The sequence below is a fragment of the Cariama cristata genome, unplaced genomic scaffold (assembly GCF_000690535.1).
Source record: "Cariama cristata isolate BGI_N322 unplaced genomic scaffold, ASM69053v1 scaffold36730, whole genome shotgun sequence".
Classification (NCBI taxonomy): domain Eukaryota; kingdom Metazoa; phylum Chordata; class Aves; order Cariamiformes; family Cariamidae; genus Cariama; species Cariama cristata.
This window is the reverse complement of record NW_009594819.1, coordinates 28,363-38,066: the sequence shown is the minus strand read 5'-3', so window position 1 is coordinate 38,066 and position 9,704 is coordinate 28,363. Positions and strand designations below refer to the sequence as shown.

Genomic DNA, 9,704 nt, shown 5'->3' with positions numbered 1-9,704 from the left:
AAGTCAGTGGTTAATTTTTTAGTTGGAGTACAGAAATTACTGTAATCTCAAGAAGGAGATTACTTTTAACAAATGAAGATGAGAAAGAATAAAAGCACAAATTTGTTGTAGATACTCGGGAGGGATTTTATTCATACACCATGAAAACTCACAGGACCCATTAAGTAATGTAAGTTTTTTGTGTGCACCTTCTTCACAGAAAAGAAGGAAAATCTTGACAGAGATTATCTGAATAGTTTTTTAACTACTGCTTTCTTAAGAGTAAAAATAAAGTACTCATCGCACCATTCCTGAAGGCAGAAATCCACCCTCTGTGTGTGTGTCTGTCTGAAAAAAGGATGAAATGCTTCAACATTGTACAGGCTCGGCCTTGTAAAACATCAGGTGGCAGGTTTCATTGCACCAGCCTTTGCTAAATACTGAAACTTTCAGCAATTAGCATATGTGTGTTGTGTCTGTGCTTTGACTACAATCGCCCTCTCAGTCCCAGGAGGGGGTCTGAGGCTGATGGTTGGGGTTGTGAGGTGGGAGAGCATCATCCTCGGGCACCCCAAGGGGCTGAGGGGTGCCGGCTGCCCGTCCACCCCCAGGGCTGTGTACAGGGCCACCACCGTGTCCTTGGGGGAAGAGCTTCTGCAAATCTGTGATCCCAGACCTGTTGCCCGCGTGACTCAGTGTGAAGGAGTGAAAATAAAGAGTATGGATGCTACAGACCAAGGAGAGCACGGTACAAAGGCGTCTCCAACACGCGGATGGGCATTGCCGCTGGAGGACGAGCCGAGGGCAGCAGCACGGCTGGTGGGAGGTGGAGTGGCCAGAAGGCCAGCTCGGGGGAACCCGCAGCCACCCAGAGACTGGAAGTGTCTGTTGGACAAGTTAATTCATCCAAATAAGCAAACTGAATCGGGGGGGAGGGGGAGGTATTTGTCAACTTGAGCAGAGTTTTGTGATTTATTTCATGATTTAGGGCCAGACAAAATGCTGTGGTCAACGAGAAAAATCATTGCAGATTTTTCTGAGTCCCTAAAGCAAGATTTCAAGTTGCTTCTAGAAGCATAATTCTTCCTACATACTTCACTCTGAAGAATTTATTGTGAGTAACAACAAAGCCTTATGCGATCTGTTGTGAGTTAGACTTAACTTTTAAGTCACCAGACAGATTTAGTAAAGAGAGATTTTGTTGTGATATTTCATTCAGCATTAAAGCTTTTGTATTTATTTTCTGATTTGAGCAGTCTTCGTTTCTAGCATCAGGAATATTTGAATCATTGTATCATGGTTTTCCCCTGTGAAGCAGGGGATTTTGACAGTGAAGAAGAGAAACTTAGTTGGTTTGTCCTCAGGAAGGACATGCCTCATGATTAACAGGAGTTAATTTGCTGGTAATTTTGATCTGTAACCTGTCAACCATTCTGCATGTGCATTTCTGTGAAACACAGCATTCACAGTACTGATGGCCAGGGCAGAGTTTTGAATCACAAATACCTTTTTTCTTTGTGAATGAATTTCCTTTACAGGCTTCCAAGTAATAAATGATGCACTCAAATATGTCAGTGCGTTTCTTTGCTTTTAATGATTAGCCACCAAAAGGCCTAATTTACCCTTGGGCGTACACACACGACTCACTTTCACTGAAGATTGCTGATGTGATGCTGTCCTTTCTGTCCTCTCTGCTGAGACCTGAGCGTCTGGGAGAAGCGATCTCCAGGGTTGCGGGCATGGTACCACCTCTCATTCTGGTGAAACTTTCTTATCCTGAATGATGCTTGGGTGAAGGATCCATTGGATACCTGTACTAGAGTTCTTGCTATGGCAGTTGCTATGCGTACCATGACTTAGGTACAACACATCATTCAAATTGCTTTACAAATAGGCCAGTTAATTCATTATTAATGCCTCTGTGATGGTCATTAGGATTGTTGGCATTAGTGAATGTTGAAAATAAAAATATTTCAGAGTGCTGTTCAGATTAGTGCAGATAGTATTAGCCCCAACTTTTGGATGAAGAACAGCAGCAAGCAGTATTATGCTCTAAAGCACCCATTGTATGTTTGAGTCACGTACCTTGTATCCAAATACTGCATTACGCACTCAGCTGAAATTACGGACTTTTTCAGTAAATGAAGCGTTAGACATGACATTATAGATGGTATAAGTTTAATTTCTAGTTGTCTCCCTTTTACTGAAAATGAATGGTTGGATATCAGTTGGATAAATTTTTACTGTTTTTTTCACTGTTTGTAAATCTTGACGTTGTTGTGATTTGTGTTAATAACACATATAAATGCTTCAGATTTGGATTGTGGGAACAGGATGGGACATTTTGCATTAAAAAGTGTGCGAACACATGAGATTAATTTGCACACAAGTTGTAATGGTTACTGTAAAAGGATAGGTAAGGTGAGCACCTCCGTTGACACGAATCCTTCCTTAATGATGAAAAAGATGCTGTGGTGGTACAGCTATCTTTGCACAGTGAGAGAAGTAAACAGTGTTAACACCCAGAATTTTTAAACAGCTGTAACTGCATCCCTATTCTTCTAGCTTGTTGCCTTTTATTTACTTTTTGGTTGTTTTCTTTTTACTTCTGCCAATCCAAAGACTGTGTGTGAGAAGGTTATGGTGTGACAGTTGATAATTCAGTGTGTCATCCTGATTTATTACCACATTATCAAACTCTGTTTTGAAATAGAGTTACTTAGCTTACAGTCTTAGTTGCTGTGGTTATGCATAAAGTCATTTTGGCATGCAGCAGTCAGAAAGCAGTGCTGAAGACACAGATTTTCCAAATTTGCAAGGAGGAAAACTGTATTTTATGCTGTGGGTTAACTTCTTGTTCCATGTGCGTCCACTCTGGCAACCTCTGGACTTGAGCTGGGCAGCCCCATGAGTTCATGAAGAGATAATAGAGGTGGCTGCAATTGGAAGCTTTGGAGTCTCTGCCTTTGAAGAAATTAAATCCTTGCCTGATTTTATACCTTGGGAAGCAGGACAAGAAGGTGATGTCAAATAAAGTCCACTCAATAGTTGGACATGTGCTGATTTTAAAGGTGAATCAGATTTGGTACCAAGCAGGTTGATAGCTTTCCTTTACTGAAGACAGAACTACTTTCTCCACTTTGGTACATTCAAAGTCTGTTATCAGTTTCAATAAGTGCAGTAACCATAATGTTAAATGTATTACAGAAAAATATTCATATAAATTAAATATAATCAATTTTATTTCTGTTTTTCAGGAGAAGCTGATGTGGACTGGTCCATCTGTAATAAAGACTTAGAGGTAACACAGACAACCAAATTGTTCCATAATTCTTTATTTTTATGTTTATTAACAAGCAAAGCAAGATAAGTGGGATTGAAAAATCCATCTGTAGTTTTTGTGTGGAATCCTTAGCAGTGTCCTCCAAAGGGCGGGCGAAGCCTGAGCTCTTGTACAGCAGGAGGAAGTTCACTTGTTGGGGGAGGCACACGAGCAGAGTGGGAAGAGGGTGCCGGGAACTGGAGCACCTGCATAGACTCCCGGAGGAGGAAGTTGGCTCTTCCTTCCCAGTCTCTTCAGAGACTAGTAATTGTTTTGTGGCAGCTAAATCCCATTCCCACAGGCGGCACTACAAGCCGTCTGTGTTTGGTTAGCCTTCCTGCACTCCCAAGGTTGGACTTGGCTCAGGAGTTGGTACAGTCAGGCTGTAACCTGGAGTACTCGTGCAAGGTACCGTAGCATCCCAGAAGAGTAAGCTTGAGCTGTAAGGTCCGACTCCTTCGATTTCTCTTTCCAGGGTTCAGTAAAGCTTACGTAATCAGGTGACATTAACAAATTCTTGCCCTTAAGAGAAATGGTATTTTTGTACCTCTCCCGTTCACTTCTCCAAATTTTTATTTCAGTTTTTAAAAATTGTGATGTTTGCAAAGCAATAAAGGTTGAAGATAGGATTTTCAGTTCTGTCTGACTACACAGAAAGTATGTGTGAGGTCACTGAGAGAGGGAGTTTTTTCCAGCTTCTCTTTTTTTTCTTCTTTTTCCTTTTTAAATCTTTCTTTACAATTGCAAATTGCAGATTGGGTCTAGACTTGTATAGCATTGTACTTTGTCGAAGAAGTTTCCCTTAATGTGTGCAAGGGAACGTGTAACTTGCATTTGCAATTAATGTTAGTTATATTTGTATTCTGGGAAAAATTCCAGTTCATCACAAAATAGCATAGTGAGTAAAAGTGTCTTGACTAGTCAAAGGAAAGCAAAGCTTCATAAATGCAATTTTAAACAGCAAGAAAGAATGTCCCAGAGTGGAATTCTGAAGAAGACAATACTTCTAGACAGGGCAGACTTCTCTGTAACAGAATTATCCTGTTCAAACCTGGATGTGTAAATTGTACTTCTAAAAAGTTAGATTTTTAACACTACCAGCAGTAACCTTTACAAATTTCCAGTCCTAGCAAACACTAAACCACAGAACCTCAAATGATAAATACATTTCTCTCTCCTTGTCTCACCAGGCACAGATCTCCAACTATGCAAGTGTGAGACATACCAGCATGCGGTACTACACAGCTGATAAAAATGTTATCTGTAGAAATTGCAGTAGACCAGGTCATTTGTCCAAGAACTGTCCTACTCCAAAGGTAAATCCAACACTTGAATTACTCACAGATGCAGCTGTTTTTTCTAATACTCTTTTGTCCTTCCCGTTAGAAACTTTACTTCAGTGGTTTATTATTTCATGGAAAGTTTGCTCCAAGATGAAGGATAGCTTGCAGAAGATCGATTTACTGTATAAAATTAGCTGTCTGTTTTGTGGAGGTCATTGCTTTTGTTGTTTTTATGAGAGAAAAGATCTGTAAGTATAAACTGAGTGAAAAGAGATTCAAGTACAATATAGAAACTTTTTTTTCATATTGTAAAACAAGTTTTAAGATGTAAAATGTTTTTCAAATGTGTTTTCAACAAGGAGAACCTAAGGATCCAAAAATCACCCTTAGTAAATGAATGAAAGCAGATATCTATATAACGAACCATGATGTGAATAATGTTATAGACAAGATGAAATTGGAAATAATAGCAGCTCAGATAGATGCCAGATATTCAGAAAGTTTGTCCAGGGGTTAGAGGTTTAAAAATCAGTCACTATGCTGTGAAGAAGTGGGGGCAGTTGCATGAGAGTCTGGATTTACCAGTCCCCACAACAGAGTCTGTAAAAACCTCAGTCCCTGAGACTGTTACCCACGCTGAGACTTTTGAGTGACTGCATCCCACCCAGCTGAAACGTTAGCCCTTGGAGTGAAGATACACTCAGTCACTGAGAAAATTGACTTTAAAAAGTACAGATATGGCCTCAGAATAGTTTTCAGCATTTTATATTTGTCGCTCCATGTGTTTGTTTGTGGGAGTCACAAGGTGTTTAGCCAAGTGGTTGTGGTGGGCTGACCCTGGCTGGCAGCGAAGCCCCCAACCCGCCGCTCACTTGTGCACCTTTTGTGAGGTGCAGGAGAGAATTGGAAGGCCAAAAGCAAGAAAAACTCATGGGTCGAGATAAAGACAGTATAGCAAGTGAAGAAAAAACGCACAGTGATGCAAAAGCCATCACTCAGCACAGCAGACGGATGCCCAGCCAGTTCCTGAGCAGCACCTACTTTGGAAAACCTCCTTACCCCCAGTTCAGTTGCTGAGCACGATGCCGTATGGTACAGATATCCCTGTACTGGGGGGTCAACCAACCGACTGTGTCCCCCGCCAGACTCTTGCCCACCCCTAGACTGCTCGCAGTGCAGTGGTCTGTGGCACAGACCATATTTACAAATCAGTCCAGTATGTTGTGTTACAACCTGTATATCATGTTCATATGATACAGTTCTGTTTTTCAGCTTTTAAGATTTTTCATGAAAAGATAAGTGTTCGTACAGAGTGCCCAACGCTTCTGCTCTGAGTGAAATATACTTTCCGGTTTAATGATTATTTTTGCTGTATTCACTGAGCAAATAACATTAGTATTGGGCATTTAACAACTGCTTCTGGTGCAAGGTCCAAATCAAGAAAGTAGAAGAAATCTATGGAGTTACAACTTCGAGTTTTGCTCTATTCATAGTCTTCCTTCACTTCGATTCCTTCATGAAACATAACATCTCTGCAATTCCTAGTAAGCAATAGACATTTATTTGGGGTGCTATCTTCTTCATTTCCTCTTTTGATTTTTTTTCTTTTCTTTAATCTTTTGAAACATTCTCGCTTAACATAATTCTCTTTTTGTTTCTCCATAGAAAGTTCCCCCTTGTTGCCTGTGTGCAGGAAGAGGTCATCTACAAAACAGTTGCCCAGAACGTTTTTGTTTGAACTGCTGTTTGCCTGGCCACTATTTCAGGGAATGTCTTGAGAAAGCCTATTGGAATAAACACTGCAATCGCTGTGATATGAAGGGGCATTATGCTGATGTGAGTATAGTCCATGGCAAAGAGCTCAGTCATTATTGGTTTTGTATCTGTCAAAAAATGAATTTACAACCACCACAGTCTTTTCATATTTTCTTTAATTTTATATAGTGCATATTTGTATAAGCATATGAAAATATTGTAGTTAGTCATTACCTAACAGTACCACCGTTTTCATGAATAATGATTCAAAGAAAACAAACTGGAGTGTTCTAAACACTCAGTCTTTAGTTTAGTTTTGTCCAGTTTAGTTAGTGTGGAGAAAAATATCCTCATTTCTGTTGAATGGGAAGTGTGGGGAGGTTGAAATTTGGAGACATGGCATGCTGCAAGCATGCCAGCAAGAGGTAAAGAATAACTCTGATGTTCCAAGAGTTCCATATCCGTGTTTTTTTCACTATGATCACGTATTCATCAATGAAAATATGATTAGAAGTTGAAACTAATGTCTGATTGGGTTTGGGAGGCATTTATAACCATGCTGCATTTTACATTGCAAAAGTACTTCATGAACAAAATGGAAAAGGTACACTTTATTTCTTATGCAAGTATAGGTGAATAAAAATTTTATCTGGCGTTAGCTTATAGGGAAGCAGATCTGCAACCATATTCATGTGCTTAGCTTAGTTTCTGCTTGCTTTTCAGTAGAGTCCTCTATTATTTATGAACATGCAAGAAGAAAGGTAATGATTAAATTAATTGTCTCCCTACTTCCGTATCACTATGGACAAGCCCATCACATAGATAGTGTAAGAGAATTTGTGAAGTAGTGGAACAGTTGCAAAATTGTATACTCTACTATTAAGAGAAAAGTATTGATAGAAACATTTAATGTCTGGAACGTACTGATGTTTTGTCTTAATCCCAGTGATGTTTTCCATCTTCACTACTGTCATTCAGCATCCAACTTTTTCTCCTTAGACCAGCTCATTCAGCTTGGGTAGACACTCTGGTCCTGTTGGCAGTCACTCTAATTCCTCATTTGTATTATGTTACGCTGCGTCTATGTCACAAGCACTGGAGAGAAAAAAGTACTTAGTGCAAATAATAATCTCCATACCGTACCTAACAAAACAAGGTTTCAGAGGTGTTAGCAAGCTTGCGTCTGAATTCATAGTACAAATGGTTCTGTCAAGTGGGAGTATGGGAGCGCTCCTTTCATCTCACTAAAAGGTTGGATGTCCAGTGTATTTCCCACCAGAGGCTTGGCTGCTTGTTTCAGGTTGAGCAGCACAATGGGAGAAGGGTTTCCATTTGTCTCATAGGGAGATGAAGGCCCCATAAAACACAGGCATTCTGCTATTGGATTTTACTGAGCATTCAAAGTTGTCTTGGATAAATGAATGAGCAACTTTGGCATAAAACCAGGTATGGAAATATTAAAAATGTTCAAGTACTGTAAGGATACTGAAGTATGTTGAAGGTCATCCACATACAGTGTATTCTCTGACAGGACAAGGGGCAATGGTTTTGAACTAAAAGAGGATAAATTTAGATTAGATATAAAGAAGAAATTTTTACGATGAGGGTGGTGAGACACTGGGACAGGTTGTCAAGTGAGGTTGTGGATGCCCCATCCCTGGAAGTCTTCAAGGTCAGGTTGGATGGGGCTCTGAGCAACCTGATCCAGTGAAAGGTGTCCCTGCCCATAGCAGAGGAGTTGGAAGTAAATGATCTTTGGAAGTCCCTTCCAACCCAAGCCACTCTGTGATTTTATGATACTGCACAGTAGGTTAGGTCAGTTCTACACTAATTGCCAGGAATCCTGGATGTGGGGAATGTCATGTCATGCACCACCACTGCATGCTTCGGAAGAAATCTAAAGATGTTGAACATGAGCACTTAAAATTATTACAAACATGATGTAGCCTAAGTAAAGCTGCTTGCTCTCTCACTCTCTCTCGCTCTCTCTCTAAACAAAATTTTTTTGATAACAGCTCAGAGAATTCACAAATAGCAACTTCTGTTTCATTTTTTAAGTATGGTGTACCTCAAAGCAAGACACCACTGGTTCTTAAGGTTTTGCCTCCTGGATGAATAATTTCATGTCAAGTTTCAGTGCAGGATGAACTATTTTGGCAAGAGTGTTCTACCTCTGAAGGAGACCTTTATACAGAAGTATTCTTTAGTATTCTTAAGAAAGTGTTGAGTGTTATAGCAGTTGGAAGTTTGGTAGAAGAAGAAAAAGAGATTGGCAAAAGAAGCAAAATTTTCAAGGTTAATAACCATATTTAACATAAAAGATCTGTGGGATTATAACCAGGCAGAAGTTTATTCCAATGATGTTATCACTTTATGGCATCAAGTGATACTAGAAGACTACGGTTGGAAGGGTCTTGTATTCATGTGCTTTTGTGTGTGTGTGTACAAAACCCTTTGCAGATAGTCTTTAAATGTGTGTACTTCTCGTACAGATACATAGAAAGTGCTGAATTTAATTTTAAAAGTATAAACTAGATGAAGGTAATGACTTTGCAGTAGGACACTTAATTCAGTTTAGTAGGAGGTTCAGGTGTGACTGTAACATGAAGATTTGTCCTCATATTTCATAAATACAGGTAGAAGACTTGCTATGTCCTTTCTTTAGTTTCACTGTTGCTTTTTGGTAGCAGCAGTGGTTATGCTGTAAGGACTGAGTTTGATGTGATCCACAGATGAAAATTAAAGTGCCATTAAACATATTTTTATCTTTTTTTAACTTTGTATCATATTATTATGGTTTTACATGTCCCAGAAATTCAGTCCTGTACATAGCAATTAACTTTTTATGCTATTTTTTTTTCTCAAATTAAACACAAAAAGGTGTGGATAAAAGGCAAGCTGTGATAACATCAGCATACATCCCTACTTCGTTTTCTGTCTAAAGATATGACTTAAATGTTTGTCTTCCAAATACACCTGTTCAAATCCCCTAAACTTTGTTGTGTTTTGAAATTCAGAAATACTTGAATGTCCTTCTAAGTGTCTCCTCCCTACCTTTATTTCTTCTATTTGGTCAAAGAATGAGAGAAGTCCTAAGAAGGCCTTCTCCTCCCTTTCGCCAAATACTGAAGTTTATCCGAATAACTCTTCTACATGATAAAGCCTATGTTCCATAACCTCTGTCATTATATTCAGTCCTCATATTGCAGAATCATGGAATAATGGAGTTTCAGTGGGAGGTTTGACCCTGTAGCTTGGTAGTCAGACACGGGAGACTTCCCTTCATGTTCTTTCTGGGTGTCATCTCTGAGCAGGGGAGAGGGGCTGTGCATTCGACTGCTCGTCTGTCTGTCCTCCTCCTGCTG

The 9,704-nt window shown here is 39.6% G+C and overlaps 1 protein-coding gene across 1 annotated transcript in view; it reads left to right on the top strand.

Annotated features, from left to right (window-relative positions):
- Positions 1–3,236: 3,236 nt before the first annotated feature.
- Positions 3,237–9,704, top strand: part of LOC104161054 (zinc finger CCHC domain-containing protein 7-like) — a gene marked incomplete at both ends in the record, with an annotated part of 32,503 nt that continues 26,035 nt past the window's right edge. The window contains 3 exons of the mRNA XM_009699356.1: positions 3,237–3,280; positions 4,492–4,617; positions 6,250–6,420. Of these exons, the coding sequence (XP_009697658.1) occupies positions 3,237–3,280; positions 4,492–4,617; positions 6,250–6,420 (341 nt within the window). The remainder of the gene's footprint in view (positions 3,281–4,491; positions 4,618–6,249; positions 6,421–9,704) is intronic.